Source organism: Perca flavescens, chromosome 11 (genome assembly GCF_004354835.1).
Source record: "Perca flavescens isolate YP-PL-M2 chromosome 11, PFLA_1.0, whole genome shotgun sequence".
Lineage (NCBI taxonomy): Eukaryota > Metazoa > Chordata > Actinopteri > Perciformes > Percidae > Perca > Perca flavescens.
This window is the reverse complement of record NC_041341.1, coordinates 10,800,964-10,826,048: the sequence shown is the minus strand read 5'-3', so window position 1 is coordinate 10,826,048 and position 25,085 is coordinate 10,800,964. Positions and strand designations below refer to the sequence as shown.

The window sequence follows — 25,085 nt, the reverse complement described above, 5'->3', positions numbered from 1 at the left end:
TCAATTCCCACTGCGATACATCAACCAATGTGTCCCTGAGCAAGACACTTAACCTCTAGTTGCTCCAGAGGCGTGCAACCTCTGATATATAGCAATTGTTAGTCGCTTTGGATAAAAGTGTCCGCCAAATGACATGTAATGTAATGTAACATTACTCTTAAAACAGAATACATTTGCATTAGGACTGGTTTACCTTCCCCTTCGACGGTGCACTTGCTGAGGTCCACGGTTTTAGAGTTGATCACCCCGACCACCGGGTAGCCCTCCACATCCCCCGCCGGCTCCCTGGCCATGAAGCTGATGCCGCTGCTGTCGTCGGTGGCGACGGTTGCCGGGTTGGGGTCGTAGCTGTTCTTTGCCAGGCTGGTCAGTCTTCTTAGTGTCACTCCTTTGGCGCTCAGGATCTCAGCGTCCGAGCCGCAGCTCAGCAGTCTCTCTGCAAACTCCACGCCGCCGCCGACGTCCAACAGAGCCTGCTGCAGTTGCGCCCTCTGCAGGTGGAGCTGGTTCCTGTTGGACAAAGTGACAGAATGAACAACAAGCAGCATCTCCCGCGCACTCGATGAGAGGTTTTTCTGAACTGTAAACCATGGCGGCCTGTTTGTATCTATTAAAGTGAAATGTGATGGGGCGCCTGGATAGCTCACCTGGTTGAGCGTGCACCCCATGTATAAAGGCTCAGTCCTTGCAGCAGCGGCCGCAGGTTCAATTCCGACCTGCAGCCCTTGGCTGCATGTCATTTCCCCTCTTTCTCTCTCTCTCCCCCCTTTCACATATTCAGCTGTCCTATGTAATAAAGGCCTAAAATGCCCAAAAAATAATATTTAAAATGCCCATATTATGAAAATGATATGTTATTTTGTGTCTCTGGTGCTTCCACACACATACAAACTTGAAAAAAAAAGTTTCTGAAGGTGTCCTGCCTTCAGTCTCCGGGTGAGCTGCTCAAAATCTGCACGTTTTTTTACGTCACTAGCCAAAACGAGGGGGCTAAACCATGCTAGTGCTAGCAGTTAGCCCCCTTGTTCTCAATGGCAAAACACTGCTACAACACACACAACTTTACCATAATCTACAAAAGAACTACTTACATGTCCCTCTTCTGCAGGTATTCCGCGCAAAGTATGAAGTGCGCCCTCATTTAGAAGTCTCCTGGCTAATCCTGCCTTGTACTGACTGCAGTTAGAGAAACAGCTAGCTAGCTATCGTGAGCCTTACCTAGCTACTGCCCATGTGCGAATCCCAACACAGATAGTACAGAAGTAGGATATGTGACTGTAGCTAAAATAGAGACCTGAACACAGGGTGAAAAGAGGAGCTGCAGCAATGTGCAGTACAACAAAAATATGGTGTTTTTTGATAATTAAACCATGTAAGCCTATTCTGCTACAACCTCAAAATACAATTATGAACCTGAAAATGAGCATAATGTGGCATAAAGTGAAATGTGCAGGAGTATCTATTTCTGTGGCAATACCCAATGCCCAATGTTCCCTGAAATAACAAACTCAGAGCTGGTGGTCTGGTTAATGTCTCACCTTGTACCTCTCACACCAGTTAGTGCTGCCAATTTTTTACATGCTGCCTACACAAGCTTTATTCTCAAAATACAATCCAAAAACATTAATTTAGTGGCCTCATCGCGTTCTTGATAGAGTCCATGACAACTGAGTAAAATCTGTCCTTTGATGAAGACCCTGAGATGCATTTAAAAAGCTTCGGGAAAAGCTAGTAAGTGAACTGTGAGTTGAGATTATTTTGTCAACTCTCAAAGTGAGATCAACTTTACTGTCCCATGAGGACAACACAGTGCTTGTGCTGTTAAAAAAGAAAAAAATCAAACGGGCTTGGAGACATTAGACAATATGTTACAATGTAAGACAACAAAATAGCAAAATCAATGTCAAACATGCTGACAGAAAAATCTAGTGTTCAGGATTCTGGTTATAAACTGTATGTATAATGACACAAATTCATTTTGTAGTGATTTGGCACATTTGATAAAAAGGATATAACTTATTTAATAGGTGTAGAGTATCAGATGTGTCTTTGATTTTTCTGAGCTGATCCAATAGGTGGCCGGAGGTAGTAAATGTGAAGACATAATTGTAATAATATGTCGAACTTTACCACAACTATTCCACAACTTTTTTAACTCTCTAGCCGACCGAAGAAGAAATAGTTTCTTTTTCTTTCACAGAGAGGTCCCACTTTCAGATATAATATAATCCTAGTTTAACTTTCAGCAAGATTCCTTGGAGTGATTTTGAGATGCTTAATACTGGTCCGTGTTTACTTCTAAAAATCCATACCTGCGTTGGACACGGAGCTCCTCCAGGCGGTGCAGCAGTGACAGGCAATGGGCTTCCACAGCGCTGGCGTAGGCTCTCGCAAACACCCTCACCTCGTTCGCTGTCGCGTCCACCCGTGCCTGCAAAGCCTCCTGGGATACTTCCACCTTTTAAAAATTAGGCTGAAGTTGGAATTAAAACTTGCCAAAATACCATCACCATAAAACCTAAATTTGTGCAACGTGGAGCTGAAATGTGTCAAGCAAACACAACCCAACAAGTAGTCTTAATAAAACAGACTCTTTTGCACCTTGTGCAGTGAGTCCTTCAGACGCTCCATGCAAGGTCGCAGGCGCACCGTGACCAGCTCTCGGATACGGTCTCCATGACGATCGATAACATCACGGGTGGGGCAGCAGTGGTGGTCGCGGTGCAGCATGGCGGCACACTCCAGGCAGACGGGCAGGTCGCAGGGCTGACAGAAGAGCCGGAGCTCCTGGCCGGGGTGGAGGGAGCAGAGGACGGGGCGGCACAGACGACCACGAGACTTAAGCTCCTCCAGACACTGGATAGGGTGAGATGCTGTTCTCTTCTGCCGCCTGCAGACAGGAAAGAGAAGAACAGGTACAGATGCATAGTACATGTCTGTATGTCATGCAATAAGGTCCAGTTCAACCAAAAAAAATAATATTATTATTACCTGCTACTTGCTGTAGGAGGAGAGAATACAACTTAAACATATAGAAAAAATATAGAACGTCACACATAGGCTACTGTATCGATGTTGACACAAAACTGAATAGAACTTACCTATGAGCTTGACAGCAGACAATAGAGTAGAATAGACTTGAGTAAAATAAGAATATAACCTTGTTAGTCAGTCAGTGTGCCAGCTCTCAAAACAGAAGAGAACCTACCATTATCCAGCAAAAACATCTGGCGGTTAGAGCTTCTCAAATGTGAGGATTTTTTATGAGTAAACAATGCCATTGGATTTTGGACTGATGGTTGGAAAAACAAGCAATTTAAAAACACTACAAATTGTAAATAAATAGAATAGACTCTACCTGTGCTCCTGGCAGAAAAATATAGAACAGAATAGAGTGAAATCTATTATAGCATGCATATATATATATATATGTGTGTGTGTGTGTGTGTGTGTGTGTGTGTTAGCTTTGCAGCAGAATAGAACTGAATAGAAAAGACTCTACCTGTGCGCCTGGCAGCAGAACTCGCACAGGTTGACGCAGCAGACGTCGCAGCGGCTCTTGGCGTCTCCTTCGCCGCACAGGTCGCATCCCAGCGGGCCGTCCGTCACCAGGGTCTCCAGGAATACGTCATCCAGCGCCAGGTGGTCGGTGGTCAGACCTCCCGGTCCCGACGGAGGGATGTCCACCTCGGTGTCACAATCGGGACAGAGCACCGTGACGGTGGGTCGGTCCTCCTCCAAGGCTTCGCCCCTGCCGTTTCCCGGTGCGTCGCGGCGGCTACGCGAAGACACCGAGAAGGGCTCCAGCTGGCCGATACAGTCGGAGCAGAAGGTGTGCAGACACGGGAGGATTTTAGGGTCCCGGTACAAGCGTCTACACACGTTACAAACCGCTTTTGGGTTCACCAAGACGCCGTTTTGTTCGTGTTCCGAGTTTAACGTTGGCTGCTCCGCGTTTTCTTTCTGTTCAGACTGAGACATTGTCTGTTTTTGGGGACTTCTGGTGCTACCAATGGGTGCCACAAACAAACCAGTGAAAAGCCTCCCACCGTGAAACCCACCGAGCTCAGGACCGAAAGAAACTTCTCTGGAACCTTCCTTCTGCATAATATATTAAACTAAAGCACCAGCTTTCTACACTGTGATACCAAACATACTTTGTATGTATTTCACTTAACGGATTAAAATCCCACCGGAAAGTCACACTTTTCTTTTGGGAGGAGTTGGCTGCATTCACTGCTCCCTGGGACATATGACACCTCGCTCACGAACAGACCAATAGGGATAGCCTCTCTATTAGACTACCAGGGGTGGTCCAAAGACTTTCCAGGACCCTGCACTACCAGTCTGGGGGCTCTGACTGTCCCCATCTCCTGGCCGGACAGAAGAATGTCTTCAATAGGAACGATTTTTATTTACAATAAATAGAATAAGAAACATAAGAAACTATCAGAAACAATTTCAAATTGTTATATTAATGCTGAGTTCTAGTTTTGTTTGATTACACCTTAGTGGTAATTAGTGTGACAGTAATGTAGACTGTGTGTGTGTGCGTGTGTGTGTGTGTGTGTGTGTTTAAAAAAATAAGTTTTGAGGCTGCAATATCTCTTTTAGTTTCTGTATATTTTGTTTATTTCATATTAATGTTCAATATGTTTGTTTATGTATGCACCAACCACCAAGGCAAATTCCTTGTAAGTGTTACTTACTTGGCAATAAACCCTTTTCTGATTCTGATTCTGATTTGACATGCAAAACTTTGAAAGAAATCCTCCCATTTCAGAACAATTGAAATGTGTTGTATTTATTAACTCACTAATACAAAAAACAGAAGGCTACTCACTGATACGATAAACCCGTTCTATGGGTCACATATGCTGAAACTGTTTCATTTCTTTACGGTATTCTTATTTTTCCGCAGTTTCTCCACATGGATGGTGATTCATTTAACTGTATGTTGCAGACAAATAAAAAGAATCTCAAGCTAAAAGCAATTTAGAAATGTTTAGCAGGCCTACAAATAATCTAGATGGACTCTTCACTTAAAACATGACACATCTGAGAAAAGAAAAAGAAAATGCTGACTGAGAAAATGCACCACGAGAGATAAATCTGTTACAAAGCAACCACTCCCACTGTAATAAATTGAAACCAAATAACATAACCTTCAGAAATTATATTACATTGAATCATTACTGTCAAATCGTGTCACTGAATACAACACATGCACACTCAAAGAGATTCACACCCAGGTAGAGCGAGAGAGAGAGAGAGAGAGATAGAGAGAAAGAGAGAGAGAGAGAAAGTGTGAAGTACTTATTTGTATTTACTACTGCACTACTGTGAACCTCCTACTGACAATAAGGCTGACATTGTTTTCACCTTATGAGTCTGTGTGTGTGTGTGTGTGTGTGTGTGTGTGTGTGTGTGTGTGTGTGTGTGTGTGTGTGTGTAATTAGGTCAGATAATAGATGTGGAGGACACTGGTCGTCATGCTCAGGTAAGTTGATGCCAGCAGGGATGATGCAGCACTGTAGATGAAGTATGTGTTCCCTGAAACACCAGTGTCTGAAAAATATGACAGGAGCTGTAAATGTAATACAATCTGTTTTGCTTTATTTTTCTATTATATATATATATATATATATATATATATATATATATATATATATATATATATACAGTACAGGCCAAAAGTTTGGACACACCTTCTCCTTCAATGCGTTTTTTTATTTATTTTCATGACTATTTACATTGTAGATTCCCACTGAAGGCATCAAAACTATGAATGAACACATATGGAATTATGTACTTAACAAAAAAGTGTGAAATAACTGAAAACATGTCTTATATTTTAGATTCTTCAAAGTAGCCACCCTTTGCTTTTTTATTAATAAGGGAAAAAATTCCACTAATGAACCCTGACAAGGCACACCTGTGAAGTGAAAACCATTTCAGGTGACTACCTCATGAAGCTCATTGAGAGAACACCAAGGGTTTGCAGAGCAAAGGGCGGCTACTTTGAGGAATCTAAAATATAAGACATGTTTTCAGTTATTTCACACTTTTCTGTTAAGTACATAATTCCATATGTGTTCATTCATAGTTTGATGCCTTCAGTGAGAATCTACAATGTAAATAGTCATGAAAATAAAGGAAATGCATTGAACGAGAAGGTGTGTCCAAACTTTTGGCCTGTACTGTATATATATATATATGTCAACAATTTGAAGACCCAATCTGAGATAAACTAATGACACGTCTCCTCATCAGGGTTATTTTCTCAAACTTTAGAAATCTTCTTCATAGCCACAGAAGACATCATCAGAGGTGGAAAGTAACAAAATACATTTACTCACGTTACTGTATAGTTTTATTGTGTATTTTGTATTTTTCAAGTGCTTTTTAAAATCGGTAATTTAAAATGTACTTGATTACATTTTGAGTTAAGTATTATTTTGCTACATTACAAATCCCATCCGTTACTGAGGAAAAAAAAAACTTTGACCGAAAGATAGAAAACCAAAAGGAAGAACCACTGCCGGAACCACTACAGTGATGAATGATCAGCATCTAGCTGCCTACCAGGCGCCAAGTCTTTCTGTAGGAGACTGAGAACGAGATGGAGGTGGATCAGGCAAGCGACGACGGTTCAGAGAGGGTTTCAGTAGAAATGCTAGCTGAAACATTGAATTCTGCTGCCCCAAAACGACGAAAATCCTTGGCCACATTTGAAAGACTTTAAATTCAAGATTATAATTCAAGAGGGCCAATAGTATAATCATCAATAGTATTCCCAATGCCAGATGTGCCTGCCAAAGGTGACTGAACTGGCAGCATTCAATAACTCCACATCTAATCTGCGGAAGCATGTTTTGGTAAGTATTTGTGCATTTGTACTTCAAACTAAGTTTTCATGACTAATAGCAAATTGCCAATTAGCAAAACAACATGTTTTGTGGCATTGCTAATTTTTCTCTAGCACTAGCAACCAGTAGGACAACGCATGAAGGATAAATCCCCCCGCCCTGTTTTACAGTTTTTTTTAAATGTAACTAAGTAACTTTTACTTAAAGTACATTTTAAATGAACTACTTATTACTTTTACTTGAGTAATTTTTCAGATAGGTAATTTCACTTATACTTGAGTAATATTTCATCAAAGTATTGGTACTTTTACTTACAATAGTACAATATTTTAGTACTTTTTCCACCTCCGGACATCATACATGTGTAAAATCCGTGGGGTGCATCTTTAAGTGTCTCTAGCATATACTGGACAGATACTCTTGTTTAAAAAAAAAATGTCATGAAATACAGTGACAATACAAGATTACCTGTTACAGTTGCCTTAGAGATGGCGATCACCAGGTCATTTTCTATGGTGCAGGTGTAGGTGTCGCTGACGTTGATTGACTGCAGCGTGCTGACCACACTGAATATCCCCGCAGAGTTTGACGTGAAGCTCGTGCTTCCACGCAGGACGAGCCCGCCATCGTTCGACCACGTCACGCTTGGTTTAGGGAACCACCTGGTTGCCTGAGCAGCCAGGGTGCCATTCGTGAATTGAAATGTTGGGGCTGAAAAGGCTGAAAGTAAAAAATCACAAGTCCATGCTGCAATGTAAATTTTCCAAGCTCAGACAATAGTGATAATGTGCATAGCAGACTGTCAAGTCCCAAAAAATTGAACGCCTGAAGACCGAAACAACATCTAAATAAAAAAGAGAAATGCATATGGAGCCAGAGTGTGCAACACTTTTTTTTTACTTTACCAAAATATAAAATTAATTAAGTCCAAGGTGTAACAATATAAGAGAGTATGACCACAAATGTTCTCATAAACCATTCATTTAGCATTTATGAGCAGTACATAAACGGTTCTTTAAAATAATTTAGTTGTACCAGATCTCAAGACACTATACAGTATTTGCCAACAACAATAACTCTCCCTGTGGGCACCCATAAGTGGACGCAAACACATAATTAATGACAACAATATATCTTCATATGATAAGATATCATTGTTATGAAATACTGTGTCTTTAGATCTGCTTACGCCTCCATTAAAGTGTGTTATAAACCATCAAATCTATATATTACATGTCATTTAGCTGATGCTTTTATCCAAAGCGACTTACAATTGCTACATATGTCAGAGGTTGCACACCTCTGAAGCAACTATGGGTTAAGTGTCTTTCTCAGGGACACATTGGTTGATGTATCGCAGTGGGAATTGAACCCAGATCTCCCACACCAAAGGAACGTGTCATATCCACTGCGCCAACACCACTGCACCATCATCACCAAAAATATACTGATAATACATGCTGAATAGGGGGACTTAAAGAAATGTTTTTACCAATGTTCTAAGAGAGATTCATTTTCAAAAGCAAACACAGTGAAACTGGAAAGACTTGTCATCCCACCTGCTGTTCTGAGGTAAATGTTGATGTTCCCTCCACCGCCAGAGGAGCTCATGCTGCAGGTGTACTCCCCCTCGTCACTAGGTGTCACACCCCTCAGCAGCAGAGAGGCGTTCCCAGTGGTCAAAGCATTGAGGAAGAGCTGCGTTCTCCCTTTGAACTGAGAGTTCTGGTTGGCAAGATCCGGAGCTCCATTCTGATAGCGGTAAACGGTTCCCGTCAGGCCCTTCATATCCCACGTGACTGACACGTCTGTGAGTCCGGCTGTTTGACTTTTAGTGCTCAGAAAGCAGCTGAGAAGCTGATCCTCGCCGAGGTTGGCAACGGGCAACGTGTTGGTGCTTATCACCTGGGACAAGTTGCCTGTGGGAAGAGGACACAGGCATAGACTCATAATGGAGAATATATTCTGATTATTAGCTTTAACATAAGGGTTACGTTATTTTAGTCCCATTTTTGGCGCAAAGATTTTTTTTGAAGGGATTCATAACCCTCTGTTTCTCATTACAAAAGACGCACCAGCGAGTCCAACCGATGTTTGACACAACTCCTACTCAAAAAGCGATATTACAAAATTTCATTTAAGACATTTATTTACTATTTTATTCATATATCACGCTTCTTTTGTGAGCCCAAGACTTTTGTAAACTCATTTCAAGCACCAAAATAATTGAGTGTGGGTATGTTTTCACACGAGATTTGAAAAAATATGTCCGCTTTATGGTCAAATTATCTCTTTATACATTGCTCTGGAACAATTTTGGGGCGTCATTATACAGAATGCTGAGTCAATCAGGTTATATGCAAAAACCCTTAAAAGGAGAATTCAAGAAGACATCTAAAAATGCCCTTACACCTCAGAGGGTTGAAGGATAGGTTCCCCTTTTTTCAAATCTGTTTTAAAACCATACTCACTCACGAGCCCATAGACAAAATCCATAGTCCCAGCTCAATAAAAACTAAACTGAGGATTCAACAGTCGGAGTTGGTCAAATCAAGAGGCTAGCTTCCAAAGTTACCTTCTTTTTAGGACAACATTCCCTCTATTTTCATTTCTGTGCCTCCCCTGTGGCCCAGCATGAAACCCTGTTGAGTTAGAACATCCGTAACTTTGGAAGATACCCATTTGATTTGACTAACTGTGACTGCTGAAGCTTCATATTGCCTTCAGCTGTTCTTTGGATAGTGTGCCCCATCTCTCACAGTGCATTGGCTTCCCATTAGGAAGAGTCTCTTCATGGATAATATGGAAAAGAGGAAAAAATGATTACAGCGACGAATAACTCCTTTAATGTACAATTTGAATTGAGTATTGAACCTTTCCTTCAACATTGTAAGGGGACATTTTCACACTTTTCAACTACTGCACTTCTTACTTAAGTTGAACATCTGAAACATGTGTGCCATGACTGTCATTGAGTGTATTCTGAGGCAGATCTGGGGCCAGATGCAAATGAAAAAGGTCAGTTTTTAAAAGGATCGTGTCGCCATAGTTGAAGGATGTGCCCTGAGTGTTTTAACTGTTACTTTAATGTAGAAAAAAGCTGCCCTTACCATGAATGTATTTACAAAAAACATTTATTTTAGATGGAAATTCGACTACACGCTAAAATGCATATAGAATATCACACATACAATAACATGTTTTTAACAGGGTTGTCAACCACAAGAAGTAGCTGCTTTTTAGTTTAGACAAACACACCCATGTATCACCTCAGGCCTGACGGAGCCATCACTCATAATAACAGGATCTCACAAGGATCTGTATGTTCTTACCCGAGAGGGACAGGGCTAAGATTAGGATGATGATGGCCGAGAATAAGACGATGAGGGTAATCATGCTACACACAAAGAGACACACAAACACAGGAAAGTGTAAGAGAAGAGACACACTGCCGGCATTGGCTAAAATCAACCTGCAGATCAATTCACAGCAACCTAGACAAGAAGCTCCTAAACTGCTGTAGAACTCTATAGACATCCGGTGATGGAAGAAACATGGATATCATTTCTTAAGTAAAAGTAACAATCCTAAAATATCTTCAGAAGTAGATGTTTGCATTGAAATCTTGTAAAAGTACAAACGTATTATCAGCTAAATGTAGGCCTACATAAAGCATTAAAAGTTCTCCAGAAAAATCAACAATATTTGAACCTGTGGCTGAATATTATATAACATTATTACTAGATTGCCATATAAAGTTTGATAGTTCCCAACCTAGGGCACGTGGCCCCTGCAAAGCATCACAAAATAAAACTGTGGGGGATTTTATAAACTTAAATGTACTTAGTTATTTTACACTACTGTAGACACCTTAATGTTTTCAGAATTTAATCGCCATCAGTAGAGGACACATTATTCTTACTACTATTATAATGTCACTGCTACTACATTGCACATACATGTACATGTTGTTCATACATTGTTCATATTACATAGCCATATTTATTCTGCTCTTATAACACCAATATATTTCTTATCTTATATTTCTTGTCCAGCCTATGCACATATCGCATTGCTTTTTTTGCACTTCTGGTCGGACGCAAACTGCATTTAGCTGTCTTTGTACTTGTACGCTGCACAATGACAATACAGTTGAATCTAATCTAATCTAATCTAATTGAAACCTCGTGGACATACCTGCCGAAGATGATCTGGCCAAAGGTTGCCATGGCTGCTGATGAAACCTCTTGAGAAGAACAAACGATTTGATCCTGTTTCGTAAGTCAATGAACCCCATTCCTCCAAAAATAATCCCCACACATACTTTACTGCCACACAGACTTCTTCTACTTCCACAGAATGACTGTCTGCTGTTCTCCCTCACAGCACCTTGAAACACAACACCATAAGTAAATATTACCTTTAAGGCGTGTGCTTCAGTCTTTTTGACATCGTCGTCACAGTGGCTCATACTTTTGGCAAATGAGGGTGCATGCTACTGATTATCAAGATAATTAGCTCCAACTACCAGCTTGATTCACATTTGGCATGTGTACAGGTATGAAATGGGTTGGGTTATTTATGTGACTATAGCATATAGTATTGTGAAGATAATCAGTATACGTAATGGCAAAAAAATGACAAGTACCCTGGATTTCCTCCTAAATTTACTTAAGGTGGAGTAAAGTTTAACATGTCATGGTAGAAAAGCACCAGGGACGGCAGAAACAACATTTGGGCATTTGGTACTTAACTTAAACTCTGAACTAAGGTAACCAGCTTTTTGCCTGCAAGTGTTTCACCACATATAGTATATATCCAACGGCACAAGGAAATAAAAACACATATCTAAAATATAAAAATAAAAGGGTAGACTATGATCTCATATTTGTAAGCAAAACTGAAATCATCAAAAGTCATGTGGGCACAAAGACACAAATGTATCAGCTAGAGAGTTTGGATGTTATATATGAATCAAAGCTCTGAACAGGGTTTATCTGGTGAGACAACAAATATGTATGGAATGTACCAGGATGGGAACAAGACAAACACCGTCAGAATGAGAAGGGTAGTAACACCTAATGTATTGACCGTTTAAAAATTCTGCCAACCATGTCTGCATGTGACAGATGTCGTAATGTATATAAAACACACATGACAATACAATACAACCAGGAGAAATAAGAAGTGCTGTTACCTTATTCCAAACACACAAAGCTAATTTCCCATAAAGACATTGCCTGCTCTATAAAGAAGTGGATTGTGACATTTAGTAGCGCTTATCGCTTTATATCTTCATAAACAGTTTACTGGCATTCATCAGGAATCAATCACCTTACCTCTTTTGGTTTAAACACATTCTCACTTTATATGAACTCTATATAAGAATGTTAGAACACAGATTGATTAACCAATATGACCAACAAGTTAGCAGTTAGTAATTTTGTTCTTAGAAAACTAGAGCTGCAAAGATTAATCGATGAATCGATTAGTTGTCAACTATTAAATTAATCGGCAACTATTTTGATAATCGATTAATCAGTTTGAGTCATTTAACTGATTCGAGCTGCTTAAATGTGAATATTTTCTAGTTTCTTCTCTCCTCTGGGACAGTAAACTGAATATCTGGAGTTGTGGACAAAACAAGACATTTAAGGATGTCATCTTGGGCTTTTATTTTATAGATCAAACAGCTAATCGATTAATCGAGAAAATAATCGACGGATTAATCGACCATGAAAATAATCGTTAGTTGCAGCCCTTTAGAGAACCACTTAATGTGAAATAGGATTATTTTAACCAGCAGTTTGTTTTTTTAGCAATATCCAGCTGCTGGTGGGCACCAAGAGTTTAATGTCAACTTTTACCTTAAAAAGACAGACTTTCAAATGTGTGCTGTTGAAGATAATCCACATTGTTCATGGTGACAGCAGTTGACGTTATTATCTTGTCTAAAAAAAATACTAACGTCTGCCAACTATGAGACAATGATGACAACAGTAGTTGGCAAACAACCAATAAGATTGCAGTGAGGCAACATCAGCATGCATAAATTGTTGTTTCCCACACTTGAGGCCCTTGAAATGGTAGAATGTATGGTCACCAACTGAAACTGGCATAGGAACTTGAGGATTAGGAAAAATGATTAGGGTTCAAAATGAGGATCCTTTTCTTTTTACACATAATAAAGTGTGACTGGGGAAATCCACCTCCCTTTTTTGAGAAGTGAAAGCATAAGGTACCATCATTCTGAAAGTGCTGACGGTTTGTCCAGATGCATTTATATGAGGGGGACATTTAATGCAAAACATTTTGAAGTTTTTCATCTGGTTGACACCTTTTCACTCAGCTGGTGGAAGAGAGAGCATCACCTCTTTGAACAAGATCTTCTGAGAGTAAGACAAAGAAGATAATTCAACTGGAGCATCCTTAAAACAGAATATCTAACCCATTCTATTTCAGCCAGCATGCCTTTAAGTCATGATTTTCTTCAAAAACTTTTTGAAATAATAACTAAGGCTGTGAGTACGCTGCTGCTGATAGTCCTGTTCTACATCCTGCAGTACATATTTAACATGGATTTTGTATGCTCATGCAGCCCAGTCCTATATATACATCGACATGGTGTAGTGTACATGGTGTTCCCTCCTGTGATCCTCACCTGGGTTGTCAGCATTGTTGAGTCTTTCCATGGAAGGAAGATTTTTTTCAAATGGCAAGAACTTTGTTCCAACCGTATCTGCAACTATATTACGAAGTTGTTTTTCAGCTATGTCACTCTGACTGGTGTATGGATAGCCACTGTTCTGTTTGATGGAGATTGGTACCTTTGCCTAAAGACAAACCAAAACACCTCTCAGACTGGACTTTCTTGCAAAAAAACGCTGAGTGACAAGGAGAACATAATTAAAGCCGCTTATAAATCTGAATCACTTGTAAGTAACACACAGCACTCAAATATGGTAATAAAACAAAACTATTTGGGAAATGGAATTGTTTTATATCTTTATACAAATGTATTTTTTCAAACTCACAATACATTTGTTCATATATTATGTTTTGACAATGCAGAACACTATGTTAAACTTAACTGTCTGAAACCACAATGATGTTGTGCTTTGTGTTCCTCAAACTATTAAATAGATGTCTTTTTTCTTTTTTCCAGGAAATTGGCTTGTATTTAATCACATCTCTTATTTTCATTTGGAGCATTGTTGAAAACATAATAGCCTGTTGTAGAAGAAAGAAGAAGAATTGGTCCGATTGTGACAGCAAGGCTTGTTGTCCTCCTTACTACAAAGTGGTTTATGAAGATCTCCTGGCAGTGCAAGTGAGTGAGCGTTTGCAAGGTCAGCTACAAGAAATCGCAAAAAAAAGAGCTGAAGCAATCTGTGAGCCTCACCTTCAAGCTATTCGGATGCATGAGCAGCCCAATACAGGTGAGAGCAACAACAGTGTCAACAATGTTGCGGAAGCCTGGCAAAAGATTTCAGCCTCAGATTTCTACTGGATAAAACCTGAGAGACAAGAGGAGTCACATGCAAGAGCAGAGAGACAGGAGCATGGATCAGGGACAATGAACTCCGAGCAGGACGATTTTCGTGCAGGAGCAGAGACACAGCAACAAGGATCAGGAGCAGAGACACAGCAACAAGGATCAGGAGCAGAGACACAGCAACAAGGATCAGGAGCAGAGACACAGCAACAAAGATCAGGAGCAGAGACACAGCAACAAGGATCAGGAGCAGAGACACAGCAACAAGGATCAGGAGCAGAGACACAGCAACAAGGATCAGGAGCAGAGACACAGCAACATGGATCAGGAGCAGAGACACAGCAACATGGATCAGGGACAATGAACTCCAAGCAGGAGGATTCTCATGCAGGAGCAGAGACACAGGAGCATGGATCAGGGACAATGAACTCCGAGCAGGACGATTCTCGTGCAGGAGCAGAGACACAGCAACATGGATCAGGAGCAGAGACACAGGAGCATGGATCAGGGACAATGAACTCTGAGCAATAAGATTCATGAAGAAGAATCCATCATTACTGTGGGTGGATTGATGATATAATTATTAATTATTTTCCTTATTATCAACTGAGCCATGATTTGCAGGTGAAGGACATTCTTAATTTGTTTTCCTTCCTGTAGCCAACAATCCGAAAACGTTTAAACTTGAGTATTCACTGATGATGCTTCTCACAGATCCATCTCAGATCGGTACTACAAAGCAAATCATTCCAGTTCTGATAATTCGTCCCTCCAGTTATTATGATATGGGCACAGTTCTCTTTCCCGAGATGGATATGTCCACCACCATTATCAGGCTGAGTTTCCCGCCAGTACCTAACAGGCAAACAAACGAGACAATAATGACATTGTAAATGTTTGACATGAACACAGCCTTTTCATCATGTTATTCATCAGGAAATGCTACCAAGACTTTAACAGTGTGCACCAGCGTGCTGCTGGGATGCGTACGGAGAATGACCACCCAACTCTGCAGTTCCCCTCTGTGAGTGTTTCAACATGATTAAAGCTATAGTGTGTAGTTTCTGTCGCCCCCATGAGGAATTCTAAGTAATGACAACAAAACTGTTGGCGCGTCCACATGATACGGATGCTTATATATATCAAAAAGTTACGCTTTAAGCTTATTGTTTCTGGCCTCCAACTCCGCTATCATCCACTTTGTTTCCAGCCTTGGCAAGCATAAACCTGTAACACTTTATTATAATAACGTCATTAATATGTGGTTAATTGATAGTTAATTAAACTTGGAGTTCAAAAGCAATGAAATTATGATTTTTTTTTTTTACTTTTGTCAGTGGTTAATAATTGTTGTGAACTATCTATAAACATTATTTGGATGGCTATTTAATGTTGCAACTACTGCTTATAATAATGAGTCATTGATTTCTTACCTGGAGCTGCTCCCCCAGCGACCCAATATCGGATAAGTGGACGAAAATGGATGATTTCTTAACCATTTTCAAGATATTACTGTATAATCATCATCTGCAACTTTACAATAGCCATCCAAATAATGTTTATCAAAGTTTTTTTTTTTAAATATTTTGTAAAGCTTTACAAATCATTTGTTAATCATTAACAAATCCAGTTTTTTCCAATTGCTAACACACTAAAATGACATAGCACAATTATTTAAACTGACACACAGAGAGCAAAACCTCTTCTCAAGTCTCCAAAAGTCTAAACACATTTTCTGCTTTACACACATTTTGCAATTCAAAATGACACTTTTTGCACTGAACACGGATCTCTGCATATATTTTTGTTCAGTCCAATGTAAATATATCTGCTGTGCATGAGTTGCACTGACTTGTTTGGTGAAAAATAAAAAAATAAATGTTTCAACAGCATGTGTGTGTATCTGCAAATATTTCTGTGCATGTGAACAATCTGAAGAATGTTCTTTGAACTATTTTAGTATTGTGGCAAAGTAGCCTGGATGCCAGCCGAACCCGCCCACAACATTCGAGGTCGGAAAGTTCGCATTCTGACTAGAATCTGAGTATGACCACGTCAGGCTAATGGCAAAGCATACTAAAGATGAAAGTGCTTTTCATTATGCCCAACAGTGTGAAGTTGGTTAGACAAAAATCTGGTAATATAAATGAAGTGTGTGCCATTTGGTGCAAAAGTTTGATTTTGATAATGCTACATGTAGTTTTGGTTGCAGTTCTTCATTTTACAGGATATAGGAGGTATTTTGCAGTTTGGGTGTGTGGCTTTGTGAATTGTGTTAAAGTGATGGTTCGGAGTAATTTCACCCTAGGGTCCTTTGCACCATGACCTCGAGCCAAACACCCCCCCAGAAGCTTTTTACATCTGGGTCGAACATTGGGAGAGTTAGCGTAGAGTAGCGTTATCAGCTGAATAGCTTAGCGCAGGGGCTAATGGACCCACGTTTGTATCTCGTAAGTTACCCCACTTATAATGCCCGAAATGATACCAAACTTCTACAGTAGTACAAATAGGTTATGTACTCATAAAACGATGGATTGGAAAGTTTGTAAGTGCACCAGAAGTTTATGTAAATAACACTTGCCTGCTGGCTTCTGCTCTCTGCTGTTGTTGTTGCTGCTGTGAGACGAGTGCTTAGGGACGTCTACAAATTACAAGACCGATAAGAGATGCAACAAAAATATTTTTTAATTTAACTTTTTTTTTAAAGTAAGTGCTGTAGTATAACTAGCAGGAGACAAGTAATAAGTGAGGTAAGTTTGGAGACATTACCTTATTTAATCATTAAATTAATAAACATTTTTGTTGTATCTCTTTTCGGTGTAGTAATTTGTAGACGGCCCTAAGCACTCGTCTAACTGCAGGTAGCAGCAGCAGAAGCAACAGAGAGCAGAAGAGAGCAGGCAAGCGTTCATAAACTTCTGGTGTACTTACAAACTTTCCAATCCATCGTTTTATGAGTGCATAACCTATTTGTACTAGTGTAGAGGTTTGGTATCATTTCGGGCATTATTAGTGGGGTCATTTACGAGATACAAACAGTGGGTCCATTAGCCCCCGCGCTAAGCTATTCAGCTGATAAAGCCACTTTATGCCAACTCTTCCAATGTTCGACCCAGGTGAAAGGTGAAAAGCTCAATTACACTTAAATTCATTCAAACAAACACAATACTAATAAATTATGCTAATGTTGCTATGTGTCTGCCGGATGTTTAAATTATGGATGTACAAAGTACAAAGTACATGTTTTCCTTACCAGCCTTCTGAGATAAAATGTCAGTGTTGTGTTTTTAGCTTGTGCTCTTGCCTCGAGTGGCCGTAAATCAATTGAATCAAACAAATAAATGTTCTGTGGTGATATTTCATATCATTTAAGTACATGCTCTCCATGGTATGCATTCTCTAGATGTTTTAATATTAGTACACAAATAACAGAAACTAAATCCTGTTTGTTTTTCTTTAATTTTATTATACAAAGTTTTGTAAATGCATCTTAAATGTCACTAAACTAGTGACACTGATCTATTGGGATGTCTTAAAACTGCTGTGTAATTTAACAGTGTGTCAGTCAGAGTTGAAATGTAACTAAATACATTTACTCAAGTACTCTATACCTAATATGTCGAGGTACTTGTATTTCACTTGAGTATAACTTTTTTTTAATGCAACTTTTTTCTATTTCTCCACCACATCTCAGAGGAAATGGAATTCCAGGTAGGGAATGAGTCCTTACCCCAAGTGAAGGAGTTCAAGTACCTTGGGGTTTTGTTCGCGAGTGAGGGGACAATGGAGCGGGAGATTGGTCGGAGAATTGGCGCAGCGGGTGCGGTATTGCATTCAATCTATCGCACCGTTGTGACGAAAAGAGAGCTTAGCCAGAAGGCAAAGCACGAACGAAGAGAACGAGATCCAGGGTACAAGCGGCTGAAATGGGTTTCCTCAGGAGGGTGGCTGGCGTCTCCCTTAGAGATAGGGTGAGAAGCTCAGTCATCCGTGAGGAGCTCGGAGTAGAGCCGCTGCTCCTTCGCGTCGAAAGGAGCCAGTTGAGGTGGTTCGGGCATCTGGTAAGGATGCCCCCTGGGCGCCTCCCTAGGGAGGTGTTCCAGGCATGTCCAGCTGGGAGGAGGCCTCGGGGAAGACCCAGGACTAGGTGGAGGGATTATATCTCCAACCTGGCCTGGGAACGCCTCGGGATCCCCCAGTCGGAGCTGGTTAATGTTGCTGGTTAAAGGGAAGTTTGGGGTCCCCTGCTGGAGCTGCTCCCCCCGCGACCCGACACCGGATAAGCGGATGAAGATGGATGGATGGATGGATGGATCTCAGAGGAAAATATTGTACTTTTTTACTCCATTACATTTCTTTTAAAGCTTTAGTTACATTGCAGATTTAACGTATTGATATACAAAATATAAATAAACTTATATCTTACATTATATGATTAAAGATTAAGCAACAAAGCAAAGTAATTCAAAGTATCCCCACATTAAACATTAAAGTGATAAGGATAGGCATCAATAATTAGAATCCAATATTGTAATATACATTATTCTGCAGAATGAGTAATTTTACTTTTGGTACTTTAAGTATATTTTGAGGCTAATCTAGCTGTTGTACTTTAACTTAAGTAAGATTTTTAATGCTTGTAACAGAATATTTCTACACTGTAGTATTGCTACTTTCACTAAAGGGAAAAGACCAGAGTACTTCTTCTACCATGGTTGTCAATCAGAGGGAAAATGCAATATTTACACCAGCCATTCTGTTTAATGAAATCTCTAAAGCCAGTCCAAATATATTGCATGTGCTATATATTATATGAAAGAGTCAAGATCACTGCCTCCTGACTGGAGATGGCAGATAGAAGCCTGATTAAAGGAACCATTGCACCATCTGCTGGTATTACTGGGTAAAGAATATTTCTCCAAAGTGTTAGACTTGTTTGATGACATCATATATATATATATATATATATATATTATATAACAGTATATGCATGTGGCTCCATCTAACCAAGGTGAAGCAAATTTCTTCCTTACTTTAAAGACAGCGGAGCTTCATTAATCCATTTCCAGGTTCCCTCCTCGGCTTCGTCAGTCAAACCAATCCAAGCATGCGTTTCTTTTTTGGTGAAGTTAGAGAGGAACTTCTGTTCAATAAAAATAACAGAAAGTTTTATATTTTTGTTTTAATAATACATGCAAATATATTGTATTCAATATATTGAATGTGAAGAGTGTAAAAAAAAAAAAAATTCATTCATTAAAATACAATGTGGACCATTCGTTAGACTGGTTCGGTGCCCCCTATAGTAAGTAAGTTCTAGTAAAGAACGGCTGGTTATTGTGCTTTTTTCCCCCCTCTATAGTGCCACCCTGAGGTTGACATTTGTAGTTCAGCATGGAATATCTCGACAACTATTAAATGGTTTTCAGTGAAATTCACCACAGATATTCAATGTCCCTAGAGCAGGGATCTTCAATAGGGGGTCCAGGACCCCTAGGGGTCCTCAGAGTAAATGCAGGAGGGCCTCCAAATTATTTTATAATTTTTGAAAGTTTCTTCAAGAATTAAAAAGTCTTAATATGATTCCAACATATTATTAGCAAATATAAATCCTCACTGCTTACTGGCCTATATGTAAGGTAGTCACTAAGGCCATCCACAGATATATACAGTTAATCCTAAGGATTCACTGTGCTACATCATGTGTGTTTAACATTAAAACATGATTTATAAAATCATGCCAACAATTCTTAGGCTATTTTAATACCTTAGTATTCTAAGCTAAACAAGTATGTATAAAAGTTTTAGGCCACCCTACACGTTATTGTATGCCCAGTTTAATATGCAACTTAATATATGTAGTAGGGGGTCCCCTGCTCCGTCTCTATTTCAGTGAAAGGGTCCTTGGCTTAAAAAAACGTTGAAGACCTGTGCCCTAGAGGATACATTCTAATGTGTTTGGTGATGATCCTCTTTCTCTAGCGATCCTCTTTCTCTAGCGCCATCAACAGGTCAAAGTTTTCACTTATTTTGTCAAATATCTAAACATATACAACATGGATTGGCACAACATTTAGTTTAGATATGCATGGTGCCCAGAGGATGTGTCCTCTTGACTACAGGAAAGATCAGTGGATCAACAAAGTCAGACTTTATTGATCCACTGATCTTTCCTGTGGTCACCATGAGGTTGACATCCTGCTGCGGATGACTTTGATCTCTTGACTTTATGCCATCGTCAAGCAGGGCCGGTTCTAGCCCTTTGGTTGCCCTAGGCGAGATTGAGTTTTGTGCCCCCCCAGTCTCACATTGCCAGATCTCCACAGCGCTGTGTCAGCAATAGAGTAGCAATGTATGTTCATTTTAGTTTCTAGCTTCCCTGGAAGTTAGATGGCACCAACATTTGGTCTAATCATAACTGGTCTGGCAACCCAAAGGCCATTGTTTAGTTTCCAGATTTTTGTGCATGGTGACTTATGATGGGGTTGTCTGGGGGTCCACCCCCTGAAAATTTTGAGCATTAAATACTTCATTTCCTGCATTCTAGTGAATTTTTATGCACTTTTTTTACATTTTTTTTTTTACCTTTTTCTGAATCAATTTATGCTGGAAATATCTTTATCTAAAGGGAAAACTAGATTACAATCCAAATATAAAAACATAATATTTTGCAGTAAGGCTCTCAGGCATTCTGTATTGCTTTCATCTATTTATTCTCCTTTGGATCGATGTTCCTAATTAAATCTGAGTCAGCACACATGTAGCTTAGGCATCATTTACTCTTCCCACTTTTGCTTCTTTTGTTGAGGAAGTAACCACCTCAAATGTGCATATTAAAGTGATTCACCTGAATGATACATTAATTCATTTTAATGAATTAATAAACTCCTGGACTGTAATATTACAGATGTGTTCGAGCAAGATTTCTGCTCATGTTCAAAACTTTGTGCACACTCAAAATACAGTATATCTCATCTGTGTTCTCTGAGGTTTGGAGAAGTCGTGATATTGTGAGAAAAATAAAGTGATAATACAATAGACTATTACCAGAATAAAGTCACTAAATTTCAGAAAATAATCCACCTGCACCATAGTCTGCTGTGCATTACGTGATTGCTCTGCTGATACGGTTGATGTCAGACCTCCTGACAGACTCAGAGCCCCGTTTGAGAGGCTGGTCTCTGAATGAGACAGTTTAGGGAAGTGGCTGTAGGCTATGCTGCTCTACATCGGAGGTGGAAACACCATACTACCCAGAAATAGGGACACATCTGCCGCAGCATGCCCACAGCAGAGCGCGTCCATTATAAACAAGGAAGCTTCACAGACCATGGAAGTCGCGCTTGCAGCAGCTCCGTGTCTGTGCCGCCGCTCGTCTCTATTTCTACAGAGAGAGTGGACACTAAGCGACGCACAGGTCTGCTTCAGAGCTCCGTGTGTTTGAGTTTGACCCGTAGACTGGAAAAGTCGCGTAATGAAAGGTTGACAAGCAAACGTGTGGCTGAGGGGGCGCCCTAGGATGATCTTGTTTAATAAACACGTTTTATTTCGCTTGTCGTTCTCATTCTATTATTAATGGGAAGTAGACCAAAGGGCGACACGGCGCCCCCAACACTTTTGACGCCCTAGGCAATCGCCTAGGTCGCCTATAGCAATCGCCGTCCCTGTCGTCAAGTCAACATTTAATTTTGTCAAATACTTGGGTTTATCACCAAATACCTGGAAAACTAATAACATTCCCATTAGCTTTGTGTTTGGTGCTAAGCCGCTGTTAGCATGCTGACATAATAAACATTATAGATGCTACATGTGAACGTGCAATAGAGCTGCAAAGATTAATCGACGATTAGTTGTCAACTAACTGAATAATCGTTTAATTGGTTTTGAGTCATTTTCTATGGAAAAAAACGTCTAAATTCTCTAATTCCAGCTTCTTAAATGTGAATATTTTCTAGTTTTCTTCACTTCTCTATGACTGTAAACAAAATATGATTGAGTTGTGGACAAAACAAAGAAAACACACACACACACACACACACACACACACACACACACACACACACACACACACACACACACACACACACACAGTCTCTCTCTCTTCTACTAATGTTGGCTTTGGCTCACAGAGGAAGTGGTGTGGCTACGAAAAGAAAACATGCACACACGCACGCACGCACGCGCGCACACACCCCACACACACACACACACACACACACACACACACACACACACACACACTCTCTCTCTCTCTCTCTACCTGTTCTTTAGGACTGCCTGCCACACAGTACCTGCTCTCCAAAGCTTTCTATCACCACCAGATGTGCTCCTCTCTGTCTGCAGTCATCTCTGCCTTTCTCCCAGGAACCAATCTCAGTGGAGAGAAGATAACAGGCACAACTGAACATCCTCCATCCTGCAGGACATGTTTTATCTGTAAGGAACAATGAATCTTTAAAAATCAGACAAGAGTAAATGCCAAAGATACAGGACGTTAAAAACACATGCACATATCTAATTATTACTGATAGCGCAGCTTCATGGCTTAACTTTGCGGCAAGCACAGTGAATGTTAAAAAAAATTAACATTAACATATATATATATATATATATATATATATATATATATATATATATATATATATATATACGTATATATCTCCCACCTATCTGTCACTCTTTCACTTCTTTCTCACATTGTGAGCGTGGAATTGTTGAAGCCAAATGATGGTGTGAAACTGTTGGGGGTGTCATGTCACTCCGTCTCTTAATGAAGTTACAGAATACAGAATAGGTACTAGTCTTTTTATGTTTGATTTTATGCTTGTAGTCTTAAACCTTTTGAAGCACAGGTTGGTAAGTTTTTGTTGTGTTAATTGCAATCAATCAGTGGTGGAAGAAGCATTCAGATCCTTTACTTCAGTAAAACTATACCACACTGTGCAAACACTACACTACAAGTAAGAAGTCCTGCATCAAAACCAAAAGTAAAAGTAATTATCAGCAAAATGTACTCAAAGTATTTGCATTACAGTTTTTCTTGATTGCATTGACCTGCTTAAAGAAACTGGGATCCACTTGGTTTTCATCATCACTGTCTCAGCAGAGCAGAAGACACCTCTTGCAAATGTGTTAACCCTTTCTCTTTGGTTCAACTCCATTGTTTTAGCTATGGTAACCAAACAGAAAGCATCTGTTCCAAACTATTAGAAACTACCTACATCAGTATGAAATCACTGAAGCACCTGTTTGACACTCCTTCACACAAATCTTCAATTAGCAATCAGTACGCAGGGTTAGGCCATGTGGCCCCATCGTCAAGACAGAAGAGACGGAGTATCAATAGTGGCTATTTCTTATACTCTACAGTAATAGATGTTTATACTTTACTGTAATAGATTTTATTTTTATTTTCTTAATTTCTTATATTCTAATAGATTTTATTTTGGTTTGGTTAACATGTATTTTGTGTAATATTTACAGTATTTCAAGTTTCAGCCACAGTTTGAAAATAAGAATCAATGGAATAAATAAAATTTGCATCAAAGCATTTCTGATTCTGGATCCAATTCTTTGCAAGAAGGCAAATTTGACAACAAATGGCTCTGGCATGAAAGCTACGTACAGTAATAGGCTACAATGACAAGCAATGGTGCACTGATTCACACTGAGTGCTGTATTTTGTATTTTGTTGTCCACTGTGTAATGGTTGATTGGAAGAGCTCATACACTTGTTTGCAAGTTGTGTTGTTTGATGGCAAAATTAGCTTTTGTTGCATATTTTAAATGTTTTGGCACGGTTAGACCATGAGTGCCACTTTTTTTCGGCCTGTGTGTTAACTATTTTGAAAATGTGGAGTTTGAGTTGACTGCTGCATCTAAGCAATCAAGAAAAACTGTAATGTGTACGTTCCATTTTACTGCTGTAGATGTTTAAGGTTGTGCTCATTTTAACTCCTTTATATACTGTTGTGTAGTTTAATCTACAGCAATGCATCATATTCTGTAAGATCATCATACGTTGGTTTGTAGCGTCACTGTCCTGTGAGAATCATCTCTAAAAAGTTTTAAAACCTTTCATGGTGTCAGAAAAACAGCCCTGTTTTCAGCTTTGTGACGATGCATTTTTCCAGCTGATCCAAAAAGCCTTGTACAGACTTATATTATAATATTTAGCTTAAGAAGGAGGATAATTTTTTCTCAAGACATAAAGAAACACATCCTTCAGTTTATCACAAACATTTGACATCAACACATCGGGACATACATGGTTTTCCCTGGACTGGAAGGGGATCTGAGAAGTAACTAAAGCGGTCAGACAATAGTAGTGCAGTAAAAAGTACAATATTTCAATCTGAGATGTAGTTCTTCCTTTACTCAAGTAAAGTACAAGTTTAAATTTGAACTCATATACAGTATTTGATTAAATGTACTTAGTTATATTCCACCTCTGCTTTCCTGGATTGATGCCAAATAGTGATGTTGCTTTTGTTCAGCTAACTAATCATTATGTTTAATGAGAAATTAATATTTATTATCAAGATTACCAAATGAAAACACATTTGAGACTTGGAAGTATACTTTAATACAAATACAACAAAAACAACTGTCTCATGACCACAGTGTTAAAAAATAGTTTGTTTGCAAACAGATCTTGATAGACAGGAAGTTCCTGCCAGTTAGTATTCAAAATAGGTGAGAAATGTGTTTCATTTGGACTA

The 25,085-nt window shown here is 39.5% G+C and overlaps 2 protein-coding genes and 1 long non-coding RNA gene across 5 annotated transcripts in view; all 3 read right to left on the bottom strand.

The window, feature by feature from the left end:
- Nucleotides 1-4,251, bottom strand: part of trim45 (tripartite motif containing 45) — a 17,682-nt gene extending 13,431 nt beyond the window's left edge. The window contains exons 1-4 of one of the 2 annotated variants that reach the window (XM_028591729.1): nucleotides 3,503-4,251; nucleotides 2,602-2,890; nucleotides 2,313-2,458; nucleotides 194-510 (exon numbers count right to left, since the gene is read on the bottom strand). In XM_028591729.1, the coding sequence (XP_028447530.1) occupies nucleotides 194-510; nucleotides 2,313-2,458; nucleotides 2,602-2,890; nucleotides 3,503-4,107 (1,357 nt within the window). In that variant the 5' untranslated portion in view covers nucleotides 4,108-4,251. The remainder of the gene's footprint in view (nucleotides 1-193; nucleotides 511-2,312; nucleotides 2,459-2,601; nucleotides 2,891-3,502) is intronic. The other variant, XM_028591730.1, reaches the window with a different exon arrangement.
- A 1,765-nt stretch (nucleotides 4,252-6,016) lies between these two features.
- vtcn1 (V-set domain containing T cell activation inhibitor 1) lies at nucleotides 6,017-11,119 on the bottom strand. The gene is made up of 5 exons (XM_028590419.1): nucleotides 11,067-11,119; nucleotides 10,202-10,266; nucleotides 8,429-8,788; nucleotides 7,338-7,589; nucleotides 6,017-6,030 (listed from the first exon to the last, which is right to left on the bottom strand). The coding sequence occupies exons 1-5, from the start codon at nucleotides 11,096-11,098 to the stop codon at nucleotides 6,017-6,019; spliced, it is 723 nt and encodes a 240-aa protein (XP_028446220.1). The 5' UTR covers nucleotides 11,099-11,119.
- A 2,738-nt stretch (nucleotides 11,120-13,857) lies between these two features.
- On the bottom strand, nucleotides 13,858-23,459 carry LOC114564552 (uncharacterized). Of its 2 annotated transcripts, none has more exons than XR_003693768.1 (4): nucleotides 23,419-23,459; nucleotides 22,625-22,798; nucleotides 19,398-19,507; nucleotides 13,858-15,219 (listed from the first exon to the last, which is right to left on the bottom strand). It is a non-coding gene; the product is annotated as an uncharacterized LOC114564552 (long non-coding RNA). The 2 variants fall into 2 exon arrangements; XR_003693767.1 differs by having other exon boundaries at nucleotides 22,656-22,798.
- Nucleotides 23,460-25,085: the final 1,626 nt, after the last annotated feature.

Coding starts and splice junctions, on each gene's coding strand:
- vtcn1 (XM_028590419.1), bottom strand. CDS start 11,098: ATGGCAACCTTTGGCCAGATCATCTTCGGCAG. Junction 10,267..11,066: donor GGCCAGATCATCTTCGGCAG/GTATGTCCACGA, acceptor CTTTGTGTGTAG/CATGATTACCCTCATCGTCT. Junction 8,789..10,201: donor CTTAGCCCTGTCCCTCTCGG/GTAAGAACATAC, acceptor CTCTTCCCACAG/GCAACTTGTCCCAGGTGATA.